At 38.6% G+C, this 21,101-nt stretch overlaps 1 protein-coding gene across 3 annotated transcripts in view; it reads right to left on the bottom strand.

The window, feature by feature from the left end:
- Positions 1 to 21,101, bottom strand: part of Pcdh15 (protocadherin related 15) — a 933,441-nt gene that overhangs the window by 288,615 nt on the left and 623,725 nt on the right. For all 3 annotated transcript variants that reach the window (XM_085842876.1, XM_085842877.1, XM_085842878.1), the window contains 3 exons: positions 20,117 to 20,251; positions 18,411 to 18,560; positions 2,448 to 2,641 (listed from right to left, as the gene is read on the bottom strand). In XM_085842876.1, the coding sequence (XP_085699002.1) occupies positions 2,448 to 2,641; positions 18,411 to 18,560; positions 20,117 to 20,251 (479 nt within the window). The remainder of the gene's footprint in view (positions 1 to 2,447; positions 2,642 to 18,410; positions 18,561 to 20,116; positions 20,252 to 21,101) is intronic.

Below are 21,101 nucleotides of genomic sequence, written 5' to 3'. Positions count from 1 at the left end.
GTGACTAGTACTCATATTATTTTTTTGGAAAGACTTAAAACAGAGACATTACAATGAGTTTTCTTTTGTCTCCCATTAATAACTTGCTACAAAATCTATATTTATAGTTCTTTGCTCACAAATTCCATTCTACTGTCTTGGCAGAAAATGCAGGTATCTACAGAAGCAGAGAGTTCATATTTTACTCAAAGACAAGAAGCTCTTATTATAAGATGAGAGCATAACTTTCAGATGGAAAACATAATCATACATGCAACACACAAGGCTTCATGGACAGAACAAGCATTGATGTGACGACTTCATAGAGGAATAAAGAAGAAAACTAAATCTTGCATGAGAGAGAAAAGGGTATACATGGGACAGAAGGAGCTATTGATGCTGGAGTGTATGATCACGGGATTCCATCAAGTTAAACTTCATCTTGACAGTGGGATAGTCAATATGGTTAAAGAAGATCACTGATAATGATCAAATGTTTCAAGTTTTCTCAATCCTGCCCTGCCTTCATCTGTGTTCCCTGCCCAACCCCCATCTTTGTTTCCTCTCCTCTCTTGAGATTTCCTACCACATGTGTGCATGTGTGTATAGCCACTGCAAGAATTGAAGCCCATCAGGTCCCTCTTTCCCTTCACTTTAGTTCCAGTGTTTTCCCCAGACACACGGGGTTTTAGGAATCCAGTATAGTTTTGTTAGAACAAATGAATATTTTAATGTATTTATCACCATGTATAATTACTATGTATGTGTGTACACACACATACATATTTACAATGGAAAATTTCCTATTAAAGAGCATTATCTAGTTATGGGCTAAGGACTAACTTGGATTCCATGGCAATAGGGATATGAGATGATACCATATTGTGTCAATCAATTTTATGGTTATTTAGTGAGGTACGGCTGGGATCAGAGACTGTTTTCAAACCTGATAGTCGTAATACTTCATTCCAGGATTAAGCAGTATTTACTCAGCCCAGTTGAACCAAATAAACATATTAATGAACATATAGCACTAGATTGAATGATGTGTTAATCTTCAGACATTTTAACCCTTTAACTTCTGCCTATCTGTTTGCTCTTAATAAAGCCCCAAACAAAAGACCCAAGAATCTGACAAAGGACTCTTACTGTGGTTACTATGAACTTGTGGACATGTCACTAGGCTGAAACAACATAAACCTGAAGTTGGTTTTTTATTGGCTGTAAGGTTCAATATTCAAATTTACAAACTCAAGTGGTCTAACGGAAAAGAACAAGGTGGGGAACCTCCCCAATTACGATTGTTGCTGTCAAGGTTTTCACTGCTATGGTTCCATGACATGAATACTCTTTTTTTTTTCTGGTAGTGTTAATCCATAACTATTGATACTTTTATGTTGGTAACTTTCAAATGCCATCTTACTTTTCAAGGAGATATAGAATGGAAAGCAAAGCCTCCCAACTCCTCAGCTCATTTACCAACTCAATCTGAAGGCATGACTCCCCTGCAGAAAACAGTTGACTATCATTATCCAGCCACAAACATTACATGAGCAATCTACACACAGGCAATGATCAATCTGAGAAGTCTCTGCTCTGAATCATTAACTGTCATACTAGTAGTTGTGCCAATCTGAGGTCTGCTCTCTGAATTTTCAGCCACTCGTGGTAGATTGTGGTTCCACAGTATTAAAAGAAAAATTTGGAATAGAGACTTGCTAAGCTTTGAGTCATGTGCTAGTCTGGTCATCACAATGTGGTCTGCTTCTTGCCTCCTCTCTGTCCTGCCTTGACCATCAACCAGCCATTCTTCCTGTATCCCTGATACGCATACAGTGCATCTCCTCATCAATCGAACAGCCTTCTGTTTGATGAGACTCTGTTTTTTGAAACCTTTTTTTTTATTTAATAAAGACCTCAAGGTGTAAGTGTGTGATGCTGGCATGTTGTACTACTGTATTGGTATAATAATTGGATTTTATCATTACTGTTACTGCTCTTCTTTTATAATGTATAGTATACATAATGGGAGCACAGTAAGAAAATACCACGCACACACACACACACCACATATAAACATACATACATACAAATAAAAATTAGCACATCAATAATCCCTGTGTGAGTGATGCCCTGGTTTCTCATGGGAGTTCTTTAGCCTATTCCTCACAAAGAGGTGGCTAATGTCACAATCCATGGGTGATTTACACCCCTTGTATCATGGTAACTATAGTATATTGACTATATATAAATATAATAAATCAGGCCAGATCTATTGACTATACATACAATGTGTTCAATTAAAAAATATATATTATAAAATAAACTGAAGCATATTGAAGGCTTTTTTTTAAATAAAAGCTTAGCTGAACATAACAAGAGGTGACGTTTTTATACTAGCCCCTCAGTAATGATAGTGTATAAATATAGTAATTTTTCTATAGAACTACAGGGCCTGGTGGAGTCACCTTCTCTCTGCAGGCGGGGCGTTGTCCGAAGCCTGCACTGTGAGCGCATACGTCTGTCCCACGATCAGCTCCACGCCTGCTGCAATGCTCACCAGCCCTGTGGTCTTGTTGATCACGAAGTCTCCCTTGCCCCCCACCAGGATTTCATAGGAGATCTCCCCATTAGAGCCTTCATCAGCATCTACCGCTGTCAGCTGGAATTGAAAAGGCACAATACAAATCTTGTTAGGATTTCACTGTGGTGCAGCTCCCACCAAACACAAGGAGCTGATTTCAGACTGAGGCTACTGTACAATGCAATTGGTATGCAAATGTTTCCACTGTTTTTGTGTTTTGTTATGGCACCGAGTCACCACAGGGACCAATATTGTCATTTTGTCCCTTTGTGACCACATTCAGAACAGGTTTTTGTTTTTTTTTTAATATTGAAGACGGTCTTTATTCTAATTTAATCAAATGGGGAGGGGGAAGAAAGCTTTACATAAAATCTAATATTCCTATATGGGATCAGTTTTCTATCTTACCTTTCATTCTTTACACATAAACATATATCACTGTAGTCTGAGACCAGGACAAAATGAAAGATCAAAGTTGGCTTTATTGCTGCTGTGTATGTTACCTCGTTCTCTCATCTGCAGTATTCTCCTGCCTCATAACCACCCCCTCCCCCACCGGCGTATGATGGACTGATAAAGCCCACCCTACAAAAACCATTTTCTTTTAAGAAAAGAGAGTTGGTTTTGGAGCCACTGAGATGACAGCAGATAAGTGCCTGTAGACTTGATGTGCACACATCCCAGATTACTTGCAGGCAACAGTTGCTGACTGCCTGCAAGAGGAGACTGGCCATTATTCATTTCCATAAAGTGATATTAAAGCGATGGTGGTTTATTGTGTTAAACAAGGCTTTTCCACTTCTTGATAGATGTACATTTACATAGAAGGGAAAGAGTGATCCTTGAAGGAGATGTTATTAAGAACTGCTTCATAAGCTCTCACAGAATGCTGTTTCCATTTTTGCTGAAGTAGTATAGGAAGGCAAGAAGAGCTTGGCCTCACTTTATCCAGAAAGGAATGCAAAACTTGTCTTTAGGCTAAGGACAAACTGTAACCAGTTAGCCCACGTTTGTCTTCCTTGGCCACTTTCCCTTGTGTTTTGTTAATATCTATTGCTCTGAAGTCCCAGATCTTCAGTGTTTAGAGTCCTTTGGTGGAATTAGGTGATATTGTTTGAGAAGATCTGAATGTTGTAGACTGAACTTGAAACTTCAAATGCAGGACTCAGGGAGAGGCAATGTTAACAAATGGTTCTCGTTTAATATCGCCAGGAAAATGCCAACCAATTGTTCATATACCCATCCATGACTGAGGCGGCATGTGGCATGTTCTAGTCCTGATCCTATTTTATAACTCTGTGTGTGTGTTGTGTGTGTGTGTACTGTGTATATGTGGTTGTGTATGTGTGTAGTATGTATAGATTAGAGGGTAACTTTTAGGAGTCAGTTTTCTATTTCTTTTATAACTGTGTGTTTAGGGGGTGTGTGTGTAGTATGTATAGTTTAGAGGGTAACTTTTAGGAGTTGGTTTTCTATTTCTTTTATAACTGTGTTTAGTGTGTTTGTGTGTGTGTGTATGTCTGTAGTATGTATAGGTTTGAGGGTAACTTTTAGGAGTTGGTTTTCTATTTCTTTTATAACTGTATTTAGTGTGTTTAGTGTATGTGTGTGCGTGGTGTATGTGTGTGTAAGTTAGAGGACAGTTTTCAGGAATGGTTTTCTCTTTCTTTCACAAGGGTTCTAGGATGAAATTCAGGCTGTCAGGCTTGACAGAGAGTACCTTTACGTGATCCATCCATCTTGCCGTTGCTTTAATTACATTTTTAATTATTCCCTGCACTTGGGGTGGTGGTGGGCACAGAAATAGCAACAACAAAAATAGAGAAGACAAAAGGAAATTTAGAGACTGACATTAAGGATGCTACATCCAAAGGTTGGCATTTCAGGTAGGCAGATGTGGCTGCCACCCAGAAAGACATTTCCTGAAATAATTTGGGGACTTTTGTGGGCATGACAGACATAGACTTAAAGGAAAGGGAGAAGGGCTCTATTTTCAGAAACAGTCAAATGGATGATGTGTATTTGGGGGGAATGGTCCTGTCATACAAAGTCTTGATCTTTCGTATGAAGATAAAGGGTAGGGACTGATGGGGACTGAAGAGGAGATAGCAGTTTTGATTATAGTAAATCACTTACACAAAATGTCTTAGGAAATCTTAATTAAAACTCAGCTCAGAGAGGATTCAATATTAACATTTTTCTTGGGAATTAAATTGGCTAAAGAGATTTAATGATAAATGGCAGTGTATCCATTTAAGAAGAGGAGCCAGGGAGTGAGCTTGGGGGACACAGGTATTACTGATGGTTTTATTTAACATTTTTATAAATGAGTTCTGAAAGGAGTCAGTGATAGATGATAATTAAATTGAACTAGGCACCCATATGGGAGGTGCTATAAATACCAAACAGGGCTACAGAAACACAAGTGGTAAGAAAATATCTATATCTACAGTCGGCTTAGCACAGAGGAGCTAACCTATTCTGCAGATGCTGCAGCTAACCCCTCTACACTATCAGCTTGTGGAAAGCTTAAGAACTTAATGAAAGTAATGAATATTGCAAAAAATAGAATACTTTATCTAAACTGCCAAATCTGATAGACTGGATGTTATAAGTATATATCATACCTTATAATTGTTATAATTGTGTTCAATTTATATCTGAGAGAAAAGAGCCTTTTTTTAATTGGACAAAAAGGGGAAATGTAATGGGTCGGCCTAATGCTGCTTGTATTCTAATGCTAATTTAGGTCCCCCCAAACTGCTCCAAAGATGAGAGAGTCTGCACTTAAGACACTGAGGGACCCTGCTCCCCAGTTAATTCTGATTGGTAAATAAAGATGCCAGCAGCCACTAGCTGAGGAGAAGAGACAGAGGCAGGATTTCAGTTTCTTGGGCTTCAGACCACAAGGAGAAAGGAAGGAGCCGCCATGAAAGTGGAAAAAACATATAAGAGGGAGAAGAAGAGGCACAATGAGATAGCTGAGCCATAGAGAGTTAGTTGGTTTTTGTTTGTTTTGTTTTTTGTTTGTTTGTTCTTTTGTTGAGTAGTTAATCACTTCCCAATCCGTGTGTGTGTGTGTGTGTGTGTGTGTGTGTGTGTGTGTGTGTGTGTGATGTCAACACCCAGCTCCTATAAGCCACTGTAGTGAGGCTGAGCCACGGCTTCATGGATATTGCTACTGATGCTGTCTGCCCTGAGCTGAGATAAACTTCTACCCAGATAAAGCAGGCCCAGGAAATAAGTAGAAGCAGCACTGGTACTAATAGCCTCATATACAGTTATGCCTAAGGCTGAATTTGATACTGAGATTTCTTGAAACACCAGTCAACTCTACCTTAAAAAATTGTTATTTGGATCTGAAAGTATGTCATTTTATGAATAATAATCCTAAATTTTATATAAAAAGAGTTTTATACAACGAATTCATGAAATTCTTAGGCAAATGGATGCATCTGGAGGATATCATTCGGAGTGAAGTAACCCAATCAGAAAAGAACACACATGGTATGCACTCACTGATAAGCGGTTATTAACCCAGAAACTTAGAATATCCAAGATACAATTAGCAAAACACATGAAACTCAAGAAGGAAGACCAAAGTGTGGATACTTCTTTCCTTCTTAGAATGGGGAAAAAATACCCATGGAAGGAATTACAAAGTTCATAGTTAAGACGGAAGCAAAGACCATCCAGAGACTGCCCTACCTGGGGATCCATCCCATATATAACCACCAAACTCAGACATTATTGCATATGCCAGAAAGACTTTGCTGACAGGACCCTGATATAGCTCTGTCTTGTGAGGCTATGCCAGTGCCTGGCAAATACAGAAGTGGATGCTCATAGTCAGCTTTTGGATGGAACACAGGGCCACCAATGGAGGAGCTAGAGAAAGTACCCAAGGAGCTGAAGGAGTCTGCAACCGTATAGGTGGAACAACATTATGAACTAACCAGTACCCCCAGAGCTTGTGTCTCTAGCTGCATATGTAGCAGAAGATGGCCTAGTTGGCCAGCATTGCGAAGAGAGGCCCCTAGGTCTTGCAAACTTTATATGCCCCAGTACAGGGGGATGCCAGGGCCAAGAAGTGGGAGTGGGTGGGTAGGGGAGCAGGGCGAGGGGAGGGTATAGGGGACAAAGGAAAAAAAGAAAACATAATTCCCAAAGCAAAAAAAAAAAAAAAAAAAAAAAAAAGCGTTTTATAGCCAGCTGTAGGGCACATTAGCTGAGGAATAATTTAGTAATATGAAACTCTTCTTGGTTTGTGCTGGGCACACCCCTCTCTTCCAATAATGAGTTTGACACCCTTGCACCCCCACTTTCAGGCAGGATGCATTCCCCCATGCGTCTCCAAACAAGGCCCTAGCAACTTTGAGGCCCTACTTTAATGTACTCTCCTCACACTCTGATAGGAGACCAGAAAAGCAAATCTGGCCTAAACTAGTTTGGGGTACAGGATCAATAAGACAAAACTGTGTTTCCTCCACTGAACCTTATATGCATCATGAGAAACAACATGGGCAATAGATAAATAGCTTAATATGTTGATCAAGTCAGAGAATCATCCAAACCCTGCCGCTGGTCTCAGGTTTCCCCTCCTGAATCCCTGAATGGGAAACCCCAAACAATAGTCATGGGCCTGAGCTTCTTCTCCACATTGTTGCTTTCTGCCTTGTGTTATGTGCTTGTCCTTTCTATTGTCTTGCTTTAGATAAAGTTTCCTTTCTACTTTTGCAAATTTATGTGGCTTTTCTTTCAATTCCTTGAACAAGAAACTACAAACTTTGAAACATCCACTGCAAGTCAACACATCTTAACAGTTATGCTCTTGGCTTGTGCCACAATCCTTGTGTCGAATGACTATGTCCAGATATGTTGGTATGTGGTAAATGTGATCACAAAATTATCTGACCATCTGTGGCTAAGTACTCATTATAAATGGCAGAGACATTAAGATAGTAGCATTATTTTTATAGATAAATTATAAGATGCTTGGTGGGTGATGAAAACAAATGGCACAATTTTTAATGTGCTCATTTTTGTAGCATAAAATTAAACTTATCTGGATTTTAAATCAAATACTTTTTATGGTGCTTTCCTTTTTATAATGTCTGCCAATATTCTGTGTGCTATCTAAGTTGACTATTTGAACCAGCTATACAGAAAATATTAGTCATTTGGTTAAATTCTGGTGATATTTAGAACAATATCCATCTACTAATGTTCAGTTATGAGGCACTTTCTGTGATGAAGATAAATTTACAAAATACATTGTAGATGGATCACATCTTAAAACATAGAAACTTGGGTTCCATAATTTTGATAAATACTCCATGATTACATAGGAAGAGAGTTATAAAAGTATGCTACACAAGGCCTCAGTGATGATGATGATGATAACTGAATTAGATTCTAATCTCTATTGGGAGCTAGTCATCATATGAAGGAAGCATCCATTTCAGAATAAGTGACAAATACTACAAAGCTACAAGGCAACACAGGAGTATCTATGAGAAATTTGAGATACAAAAGTTCACAAATGATGCAGAGTCCTGTGCTTGAGGAATTTGCAGCCAGATGAGAAAAAAAGAAACAAATAAATCCATGCTAACATTCTTATACTAACTTAATTTTAAAAGAAACACAAGAAACGGCTAACAAGTGATAGTGTTGATACAAAGTTGCTTAAGCATGGGCTCCACTTGCCGCAGTATCTGAAAGATGAGGGTATGGCAAGAGGGAAAGGGTAAAGGACAAGAATAAAGCACCATTGTGCTCTGTGTACAGACTGCAGATGACATGCGCACTACACAGAAGCACTGCATCGGTGAAGGCAATTCTGGGAGATTAAAACGGAACTAGGAAGGCCAGGGATGATGGAGCCATGGTGCTTGTCACACAGAGCACCACCTCATGTGAGCGATGCAGGTGTGAATACCCACACTGCCAGAATGATATTCATTGCTTGTCCAGATTCCACATTGTCACCTTTACCGTAGAGCGTGGTTCTTCTGCATCATGTGCTTGCTCACATGTGTGAGTATGTCACTCTTGCTTTTGCCCTGTGTTGTATGTTCATGCATACTAGTGTGTTTGCATGATGACAAACAGCAAACAGAGCATTTCTAAAGACTTATCTCTGTCGAGAAGCTACACGCGATAGCTGGAACTGAACACGTTCAGGGAGGGCAGCATGGAATTGAAAACTCAAGCTCACAAGGAAACTACAGACAGTACTGCGAGCGTGCTGACGAAGGACTCCCTAGACAACAATAAGTCTTTGGAAACCTCTCTGCCAGAACTCCAAAGGGATGGGGTTGATTCATGTGACACGCACAATGCACAGAGGACTCTCAACTGACATGCACAATATACTGAAGCCTCATGTGACAGGGGCAACCCGCAGAGGAGCCTCCAACCTGTTTCCTCCAGTGTAGTTGTTTTTGGTGTTTAGGGTTGGAAAGACTGGAGATACTGACAAGCTTTTTGTTAGAAAGTATGCTTGCAAGAGGCAAACGATGGAAGGGAACTGGTTTAATGCTTATTTTTAAATTTTATATTCAATGTATGTCTGTTTGTGTGTGTGTGTGTGTGTGTACACGCAATGGAATGCTTGTAGAGGTGAGAAGATAACCATTAGGATTTGCTTTGCTTCTTCCACCGTGTATTACTACAGACTAAACTTGTGTTCACTGATTGATGGCAGATGCCATTACTGGCTGAGTCTTTTCAGTGATACATTTTAAATATTTCAACTTACTTTCTTTTCAGTGTTTCCATGTGTGTGTGCGTGCGTGTGAGTGTGCGTGTGTGTGTGTGTGTGTGTGTGTACTTCATGCATGCATGGTGCCTTGAAAACCAGAAGAGGCTAACAGATACCCTGGAATTGGACTCATAAGCTGCCACGTAGGTGCTGGGAACTGGATCTGTAGGAACAGTAAGTGCACTTACATACTTAGGCATATGTCTAGTCTGCATAGGACTTACTTTTGATGATGAAATTATGGATAATCTCCCATGTACACACTAAAATATGAACCAAAACTTTGCACACCTGATTTAGATAACAGAGTAGATGTGGGGATGAAAAGGTTGGACCAAATTATGAACAGTAAAATAAAGAATGAAGACTTATTTCCTGTCTACCTTTGTATTCTATATTATAGGTGTCTGGTGTGATATATATTATATATATACATATATATATGTATATGTATATATATATATATTAATATTCAATGAGGAGGCTTCTTCTGCTTTCCTTAGAATTTTAGATCCTCTCTGAATGTCATTTATTTGAATCTCAACAGGGAACAAATTCGAATCACACAAAAGAACACAGGTAGACACAGATTGGACTGTGCATCAGCCTGCTTCCAGTAAGGTCATGCTGAGACCCCCATTTTTTTTTGTTCTGCATTTTAATAAAAGAGATTGCTCTGCTTTCCCCATTGTTTTCTTGGTTTGGTCTGTTTGTGAGAAAACAAGAAAATAGTTCTTCAGGGATAATATCCTAGGCCACAGGATTGTCTTTATATGAAAGAACTCGCAATGTTCCAATTTTCTCAGGCAGTATTTTCTTTATTTTAATTAAACAGAACAACTTACTATATGCCAACACTCTATTGTTTGTATAATATTTTAGATATATATTACTGCCTAATATAGAGATTGAGTCATAAAATTAATGTACTGGATTGTAGTTATCTCAAAACAGAATTTTTCCTCCTAATTCTATTCAACATATACCTAATACAGGGAAATAGCCATTGTGGTTGTAGCATTAAAAAGTTTCTTTTCCTCATTGAAACAGGAGCACAGTAATATTCTGTATCTTTTCCCTCCCAGGTGCATTCCATCTTCAAAATTCTGTTCCGGGAGAGATGATGGCTCAGCTGTTAAGAGCACCAACTGCTCTTCCAGAGGACCCTGGTTCAATTCCCACACCTACGTGTCAGCTCACACTGTTTGTAACTGCAAGATCTGGCACCCTCACACAGACATACATGCAACACATCAATGCATATAAAAAAATAAATAAAAATAAAAAAATAAATACATTGCTGGGCAGTGGTGGCACATGCCTTTAAATCCAGCACTTGGGAGGCAGAGACAGGTGGATTTCTGAGTTGAGGCCAGTCTGGTCTACAGAGTGAGTTCTAGGACAGCCAGAGCTACACAGAGAAACCCTGTCTCGAAAAAAAAAAATCTGTTCCGCTATTTCTATTTGGCCTAATATCTCCCACTTCAAATGAATGTTTTATAGGAAAGGGAAGCCTATCAGAGACAGGACTTTGGGCAGTGGTGGTTTGAGATATCAGGTGAACCCTCTTTCCAAAAAGATGAGTGAAAAGCTCACTTGACCTGAAGTAAAGCAGAAGCAGAAGCCAGCTCAGCTCCGCCCTGCTGCAGGGACAGAGCAGAGTGAAAAGTGAAAAGCTGTAAATTTACTAGCAGGAGACATGAAAGGTAAGGGATTCTTGACCAGGTGACAGGGGTGGGGGTGGGGATGTAGGGATGGGGATGGAAAAACTCTATCCGATTTCCAGGTTGCAATGTTTCTCTGACCTAGAGTTTTATAAAATCTTGGTTCACCAGGGCAGAGGCAGAGCCTAGGAATCCATGTAACAGAGTATCAGAGGAGTCTCAATGAATTGAACTCAGAAAAAAAAGTAATGAATATTCAAATGTTTAATTATTCCCAAAAGTATAAAAACACAGACGGATCCATAATTCATAGACCACTGGAAAAGGAAGAGAATGTTTTGAAAGCAAGAAGGTTGAAATTTTAATTTGCAAAAATAAAGTATGTTGTTTGACTGACTACTATTTATAAACAATAAAGGCCAGATGCAAAACATATTCAAATTTGTTGGGGGGGGGTAAAATTCAACCCTTCCATTTAATGAACTACCCTGCAAAAATGCCCTAAAAGTTAAATATAAGGAGATATTCTTACAATGTACATTTCAATAAATATAGGAACATTAGTCAATGTAACTCAGTATCCAGTTGGTGATAAATTCTCAGCAAGCTGGGCTTACATGAGAGCGGGCTCTTCCTCATGAAAGAGCAGCAGGAAGCAACAAGAAGCAAGTTCACAGTTTGCAAGTATTTGGTGGTAGAAGGCTGATATTTCCTGGAAGGAGAAATTCATCTGTACCTTTCCTATGAGTTTTGTGCTGTGATGTACCCACTGGCACACACACCTTTGGTTTGGTTAGACAATTCCACACCACATGGAGCTTTTTCTTCAGTCACTTGGCTAGTCCAGTGATACTGATTCTTTGCCTTTCTGGATAATAAAATTCTATACATGCAAGATGGTGTCTGGTTAGCCCAACCAACCATACAAAAACCAGAGTCACCTAAGAAATACTTTAAAAGTAATCTTATGGAAAAGCTGAGAAAATCCCATGGTATGTTAAATAATTGGAGACTGTTGAGCTAAGTATCTAACACATGTCTTCCTTTGCTCTTCATTGCAATAAAGGATTCCTTTTTCATTATGTAGCTAGCAGAGTAGATACAGATCTCCAGGGCAGAAATGTGAACTGGGACATAACTTAAGTCTCATATGATAGATAATTATCAATAGAGACAGATTAACCAGGAGAAGAATGGATACTGGCCTTAGGAAACAAACATGTTGAGGGGTTCTGCCAATACTGATTAAAGACTATAATGAATAGAAGGCAGAAAAAGATTTTCAGTGAAAAGTGAATGTTTGAATACTAAGGAAATTTTGCCTGAACTTTGTAGAGCATCTCCTGCAGGAAATTCCAGCTGTTTTCCAGTTGAAATGCATTATGAGCTGCACCCATTTTGCTGGCTACTCTTATGCTTCAGACATCTCAGACTTAATTTTATGGTGATAAAAATGATAAGAAATACCTTAGCGAACATGTTCTGTGCTCATATATCTTAGAAGAACTAAAGAGTGAACCCTAGAGGTCCTATTGCTGTAGAATATGAGATTTCCAGTGTTGAGTCCTTTCTTGAAGCTATGTAAACTTGACCCTGGTTCTGATACCCCAGGATTATCACCAAGTTGGAGTTTCTGCACCCAGCATCATTTATCTTGATCAGATAAACTGTGTCTTTGAAGCTTAAAAGTATAACGGGCTACTGACTGTGTCTCAACCAATTGAAGTCAAATAGTTGAAGATGTTGGGTCCCTCAATAGAGTATGTGTTTAACAATGTATAACTCTCAGCTATCATGGGTTATATATGATCTATCATGTATTAGATCTATTGTGAGTTAGATGCCTAAGCATCAGTAGTGTGTGTGTTTATCTCTTAGGAACTGTCAGAGGAAAGAAAAACAAGGAATGATATTGTGAGAAGACATTAAGCCGTGGGGGTGTTTGAAGTGTGTGCTTCATTTTCTCTGGAAATTTCAAAATCATGTATTAGAGTTTCACTGATTCACAAAGTCAGATTCTGAGATGAGAGTCAGAGACCTGAACTGCTCTGATGTTATTTAATTCTCTCACATTCAGCCTCCACTTTTTATTATATTAAATAAGGAGTTCTCAAAGGAGGCTTTCATCAAACCTTCTCATGAGCATCAACAGCTTGCCTATACCAGGATCTCTTCCTATTATTTTGAGGAAACCTCAGATTTGCAAAGCCAAATCTAAATTTCTTTTCTATCCAGGATAATTCTTTCCCGAGCAATTGATAGAAAAACTGACATGCATACTGCAATCTGAACTTGTACCAGGTTCTGCACTCTGACACAGGCAGATTCAAAAGCTATAGTCAGATTGACTTTTGTTCCAAAAGCAGGTACCCTGGGAAAGGGTAAATCTCTAATAGAAAAGTTGTCACACAAGAACCAAATATGCAAAACCATAGAAAAGCCTTACACATTAACAGTGTTGATAGAACATGGCAACATTTTTTTTTCGATAATTGTAAAATGAAAGCAAATGTTTCACGTGTCTACTGTTTTGACTCTCTCTCTCCAAGTAGAACTGGTGTCTGGATGCATTACACAATTATTATGAAAGAGCTCATAACATCAATCTCTCAAAAGCATGTATTTGTACCCGCCTTTCCAAAAGCTAACTTTCCTGACAGTGTCATAAAGTTTTAATCAGCCAGGAGGATCTCCTGTCCACCGGATCAGTAACAGGTGTCACATAGATAGAGGACTAAAAGACAGGATTTCGAGTTTGACATTCGATGGTTGCCTGATGAGGTGTGTGGTTCCATGTGATTATGGCAGTGTTGACCAGTGAAGTTTGGGTCATACAGATCAGAGATAAAGGCAGACAGAGAGCAGACATATCACTATAGCTGTGTAGATATGTGCATTGATGGATACCTCCAGATAATTTTGTCCATAAGGTGAATGGACAGACTAAGGAAATGGAATAAAGACCTATATAGGTACAGATTAGCTCATAGAGTATTTGCCTAGCATGCCTAAAGTGCTGGGTTACCTTTCAGCACAGCATAAAATCAACATAGTGGCACATGCCTAGAATCCCAGCATCTGCTATATGGAGCCAGGAGGATCAGCAATTCAATGGCATAGTCTGCTATTTAGTGAGTCCATGGCCAGCCTAGACTAAAGACCAAAAGAATTTTATCTGGGTTTAATGTTTATATTCCAGTCTAGATACAGAAGGCTAAAGAGCTACTTCAAGAGAATAGTCCCTAAAGTTTGCCTTGTTGTTCATTCATCCAAGATTCATTCAAGAAGGCAGACACTATAAACCCATAGGGGTAGTTTATAACTGAATGCATTGAGATGGTTCTGATTTCCCTCCTCATGTACAACCTATCCACTTCCTATAGGAGGGAATAGATACCACCTATTAAAAAACATTGACTATAGTCAATGGTGGACCTGAGTTCTTACGACAGGCTGAAATATAGGGACACTGACATCGCAATAACAGCACTTGTTACAAAGACTCACATTTTTGGGAAGGTGCTTGTTGTCGCCTTTTATTTTTAAGACTGTCATTCAATCAACACCACGTTATTAAGCCACAAGCCATCTGGCTGATCTTTGGCAGGTCAGGGGTGTCAATGACAAGAGGGCTACAGAAATGAGTCAGAAAGAACCCCACACGGCATTCACAGATTGTAGTTCTGAATCTCTTTGCTTTGTTTTCAGCATTTGTCTCCCTAGGAAATCAATTTCATTTGTATCTCTGGTCTCTTGCTGGATAATTTACACAGTTCTTTCGGTGCACACCAGGAGTAACATAAGAAATACTAATTATGAACCTTAAATTCCTGGCTTTTAAATAATTAAAAAAAAAACTTGAAGGCATACAGACACAAACAAGTCTGTCTTCATAATCTCCACAGTTCAGGGAAATACACACAATATAAATCTTTGAATGCAAAGCAGATCTGTTTTAGAAACAGATACATAAGGGAAATTAACTTTTGTAGACCTCAAATGCCGGAAATAAGCTTTTGATCCCTGAGGGCAAACATTTTTGAGCTATGCTTCACCATATAATTACTATCGTTTTCTTAGTTAAACTCTCCCGGTCCCTGCTGGCTGGTTTTCTATATAAACTTACTTTTATTCCTAATTACATCATTATAGAGATGAGAATCAGGTCTAATTAAATAAAAACATGAAAATAATTGTCATTCCCTTATCTGCTACCTTTGAAAGATGCATCTTTAAAGAAAACTGTGCCTTGCCATGGATTGAATAGACATTAAGCGGACTTACACACGCTCATCTTGAATCTCCGTTCCCAGATGCTGGTTTCCATCAGTCTCAAATACATACATTCAACGCCTACTCTGTTAATCAACTACCACACACAGGTGCTATGGATATGCAAATGGACTGATTACAGGTCTCCTCTCAAAATAAATGAGCCAGAACTAACCCCTCAGTAGAAGTGCCACACAAGTACTTGAAGAACAGGAAGCCTTCCCATTATGATCACTCACAGAGCAGAGAACCTGCAGAAAGATTCTCACACCCTCTTTGCATTATTCCTTTTCATAAGACTCAAGAAACCACCAGATTGCATAGAAGGACTATGTGGCTTCCTGCTCATTCTGAATAATGTAATGGTAATGACAGTTCATCAGACCATACATTTCTTGCACAGGAAGTCTTCTTGGAACGTGCTGGCATTGCCCCAGCAAATACAAAGAGGTAATGAACTCTGAAAGTTTGGATCTGCGGTTAGAAAAGAGGAAAATGAAGACATTTCAGATTTTTATAAGGGGTTTAACCATTAAATAGAAGGAAAGATACATAGTGAAAGTATATGTGTGCATGTGTGTGTAGGTGGGCATAATATTTGTGGTGTGTGTACATGGGCAGGTATATGTGTATATACATGTGTGTGTGATAATGTACAGATGTGTGTGTACATGCACAGTTGTATGTGTATATGCATATATACACATTCATATATATACACAGGTGTGTGTATGTATGTGTATACAAATATGTACAGGTATGTGTATGAACATTCACTGGTATGTATCTATATATGTGAATACATGCACATGTGTGTGTATGTGTATGTGAACATACACAAATGTGTGTGTCTATTTGTGTGATCGTGTATAGATGTGTGTATATGTGTGTGTGCACTCACGGGTGTTTGAGATGGTGACCATTCACATATATGTGTAGATGCATGTACATGCATAGGTGTGTGAGTATACATGCATAGGCATATGTGTATATGCATAAGTATGTGAGTGAACATATCAGCATGCATGTGTTCATGCATGTGCTTGTCTTTGATATGTGTATTGTGTGCCTGTATGCATGTATGTTTGTATACATATACAAGCCTTTGTATGTGCTTGTACATCCATAGAGACACCTGGAATCATATTAGAAAGATTTTCTCAGCACATCACACTGTTGCCAACAAACTGCTCTGCTTCTGAGATGCAAGCAGGGAGATACTTAATTCTTAGAGCAAACTACTGACCTCCGAACTAAAGGATGCTGGCTTAGAAGGAAAACACCAAAGGGCACAGAGAAGATAGCAAAGCACAAAAGCCATGCATATTCAAACAATGGACCAGCAGACAGCACACATCAGCTATCAAACCCTGGATCACCAAACAGACAGCACACACCAGCTATCAAACACTGGATCACCAAAAAGACAGCTTTCACCAGCTGATATGAGGCCCCCAACACACATACAGTAGAGGACTTCTGGGTCTGTGTTCATTCAGAGATGATGCACCTAACTCTCAAGAGACTGTAGGGCCCAGGGAGTTTAGAGGTCAGGTGGGGATGGGGGGTGGGGGCATCCATTTAAAGTCAGGCTGGGGAGGAGGTGTGGGATATGGAGCAGTCAAAGGGTGGTTGGGGAGGGGCGGGGAAGGGAATATGGAGTGTAAAGAATGAATTACAAATAAAATAAAATAAAAAACCAAAACAAAAGAACAAGAACAAAAAAACCTCAAAAACAAAAACCATGCACAGAGAGGAAGAGATCAGGAGGAAGAAATAATTCAAGGAAATGAAAATGAGAAACTGGGGCATAGAGGCCAGAGATGGAGTTAGATGAGGAGCCAAGGACAACACCATAGGGGAGGCATTTCAAAACCTGTGATCTGTACACTTCATGACAAGCTATGTGCCAACATTTAACACCTACTTATTTTGCCATTATTTAGTGCATTTGAATAATGTACAGTACTCTCTTGCCAGATGCTAAAATGCTATACAAGACTATGACTTCCCTGACCTAAAAGCTACTTAATCTGATAGGTTTAACCCTCAGGGTTGGAGAAGGTCTAGGTCAGTGGTCTCTTCATGGCTGCACATCAGAATGCAATAAATTGAGTGTGCAGTGTTAATTACAAGTGTTTTGCCCTTTGAGTTGCACATCCAGAAACTCTAAAGTGAACTGAGCTCCCCAGGAAAAATGTTGAACAGCTGCATTGGAAAATACTAGAATCAACTGTAAGTCAGATTCTAAAAATTCCCAATATATTGATATTATCAAGTCCTTTTCATGTCTGTCCTAAATAGTCAGAACACTAAAGAAGTTTGCAATGGCTTGTAATTATTTAAATGTAAACATAGAAAATGCAGAAAATAAAACAAATCAAGAACAAAATTTTGTCTGATTTGAAAGGTTTCAAAAGAACCAATTTACCCTCTAACCTAAAATTCCTCTGATGTAATGATTTGATTTTATTGATGTATGCAATATCTAACAGGTACATCTACCAATTTATTAATGTAATCGTTTATGTATGTCAACAAAGTACATTTATCCCATTTCCACAACAGGGAAAAAGGTAAGTTGAATATTTAAATTATGTGCTAAAACACTAATTAATTGTATTTAGTATTCTAAACTTAAAAATACCAAGTGTGAGCAGGTCACACAGTTGTTTATATGTAGTAGGTACTTCAAATTTCATATATATATATATATATATATATGTATATACATATATGTGTGTGTATGTGTATATGTATATGTATGTATGTGTATATATATGGTGTATATATGTATATATATGTGTGTGTATATATATATGTATATATATATGTGGTGTATGTTCACTGTTAGTTGTTAGTGTATGCATGTGTGCATCTGTGTATGCAGGCAGATTTCTTGATGTAGTTCAGCCTGACCATGGTGGTTTCTGGGTATCCAACACAGGTCATGTGGCTTTTACCCACTGAACAAACCTACCAGCCCAAGATATTTATTTGCATTTGAAACACTAGCATCAATTTGGAAATTTCTATTGCCATGCCATCTGTGTGTCTGGAGTCCATTTTTTACTTCCTAGGGAGAGCAGGAAGGGATGCCCTGGAAATGCCTGCTGCAAACATACCTGCCATGCAGTGGTCTTACCTGAATGACACTGTCCCCAGGACTCATGTCTGTGTAAACATAGACATCATAGGAGATTTCAGGGAAGGTTGGCGTGTTATCATTTGCATCCATCACTCGGATATTGACCATGACTGGCTCACTTTCTTGCACGCCATCAAACGCTGTTATCTGCGGAGAAACAGAACGCAGTAGAGAGGCTGATACAAGAGCTAAGAATCTACTCTGACAAGTGAACACATTTTTAATGTGATTTAAAAGTACACTAAGCTATGTTGTCAACAAAACAAACCAGTGAGACGTGAATTACAAATATCTGAAATGTTTTAATGTGGTAAGGAAACAATTGCTGAGGAGCCCCCATATAGTTACAATAGCTTTTAAATGATGAGGTCTGAGAAGTTTTTTGAAGCTTCTATGGACCAATGACATTGCTGTCATTTAGAAGTCAGCTACATTTTGGTTCTTGTTGGTGCTGTTTTTGAGACAGGATTCATGTAGTCCCAGCAGATCTCAAACTAATATAGATGATGACTCTGAATTTTATCTTCTCATACTCCTGCTTCCACCTGTAACAAGGGGCTGGGATTATAAGCATGCACTACCATATTTGCTTTATGCAGTGATGGAAACGAAACCTAAGACCTCATGCACACTGAGGAAGTACTCCATCAACTGAGCTATATCCCTCGTCCCAGTTACTATCCAATGCCTAATGTATAACTGAAGAATTTTTCTTCATGATTATAAAATTTGCATATAAGACACCTTTTCTGAATCGACATTCTTAGATTGGTGAAGAAACTGAAGACCCTAGATATGAGATGTAAGATTTATTCTATTAACGTGTCAAATGGTGACATAAGTGATTCATCAAAATCAGTTAATTTTCATTGAAAATTAAGAAGTACTTAACAGGCTTCAGTACTGCAGCCCTCTGTAGGCTATCTTACCTGAACAACTTCTACAGTCTACTATATATATATATTGCAATGGTCACATGAAGCATTTTAGAAGCTTCACTCCCTGCTCTGTGGGCTCTTTGAGAATAAACTCCTAAGAAAGCCCCGTAACTTATGCGTTTGTGTGATCTACTTTTCTCCTTTCCTTCATTTGGGAATTGGGATACAATTGAACTTGGTACTATCTCTATGATGCCAAGGATTATGTGTAAATGTTTGGTGCATTTATATTCTCCCATGATATACAGTGACAAACCACAATGCTAATGATCTTCCTTTTTCCTTCAATGAGTCAAAGCCAAGGTCTTTGTCTCAATATTACTGACATGCTGGTGTGGACACTCTTTGGGGCTCCTGGGTGCGCTGGGGAATGCCAACAACATTCATTATTTCCACCAGTGTCTGTCAGCAGCACCCTCTACAGCACCAGGGGTTCTCTGATGGGAGGACCAGTGCAGTGAGATTGTAAAGTCATCCATACCTCGAAAGTTAAAAATAATGTTTTATTTCGTGGGCTTCAGTTTATATCATTCACTCCTACAGGGTAAAGATTTGGGGAAAATATTTTTCTCCATGGAGTAAATATTAATATAGTTTATAAATATGAATTAATATATAATTTATAAAGAGTAAAAGAGAAGATGACTATAATGACGTTTTCTCTTCTTCCTGGCATGGCATGTCTTAACCCTCACCTTGTCCACTTTAATGTCAGATTCAGCTATGTTGTATATCACTAATATACACATAAATTAAATATTTTACCAGAAAGGTGTAGGTTTGCTGTTCCTCCCTGTCCACAGGTTGAAGCAGGGTGAGGTAGCGGGTGATACCAGTGGGTGTCACAGTGAAGACCGAGGTGTAATCATTCAGGAAGAGGTGGAGCTCTGGATCTTTTGTCTTTGAAAGAAAAAAATACATTACTCAAAAAGGATTAATGTATAATGAATTTTTGGCTTATTGTCTGAAACTTAAGTTTTGAAATTTATTATAAATACTTGTCACTATATGAAAATCCCTTAAAGGAAGAGATATTCAAGTAGCATTTAAATACAAGCAATGAAAGCCACATATGTTAGCACAATTAAGGTGTAAATGGAGAGACAACAGGAGGAAAGACTAGGAAACAAGCTAATTGAATGTACTTCTGCTGGTCATTTAATAACAAATTTTCTATTCTTTATTGGATCCAAGATGTAAGAAATAATATGAAGAAAGGAAAATTGGAACCTCGAATCTCAGCTATAAAATCTTACAGTCACTTCATTTGTAGTAATAAACTGAACATATGCACAGTACTGTATTCCTCTCACTTTTAATGTAAAACAGGAATAAAATTTGTGATGAATTATTCATTACCCATAAATATTAGGTCTGCTTTTTTTTTCCTGGTCTCCTTTTAATACTGTAAAGTTCTTCAAAGAAAAACACAATATTCTAATTAAAAGATTTCAGATGATTTTCTAGAAAATATATATAAACTTAACACACACGTTCCTGTCAAAGAGCCAAGGGAAGTTACACTATGGGGGACAATGTGTTTTTAAAACTCAAAACTAAGATAATAAACATAGCATTGAAAACCCTTCACAGTTTTGGTCGTCCCCTCTCAATGGTCAGACCTTATTCACGGATAGTTGGAGAAGAGGTTTGGCATGAGGTAAGGACCATGTGTTGCTGCTCAGCCCAGTGAACTGGAGGCAGCTGGGGAGAATCAAAGGAGTCCTGGAGAGTCCACTGCTCTGCCCAC

Source organism: Mus caroli, unplaced genomic scaffold (genome assembly GCF_978045245.1).
Source record: "Mus caroli unplaced genomic scaffold, Mus_caroli_1 scaffold_9, whole genome shotgun sequence".
In the NCBI taxonomy this organism is placed as follows: domain Eukaryota; kingdom Metazoa; phylum Chordata; class Mammalia; order Rodentia; family Muridae; genus Mus; species Mus caroli.
This window is presented reverse-complemented; position numbering and strand designations above follow the sequence as displayed.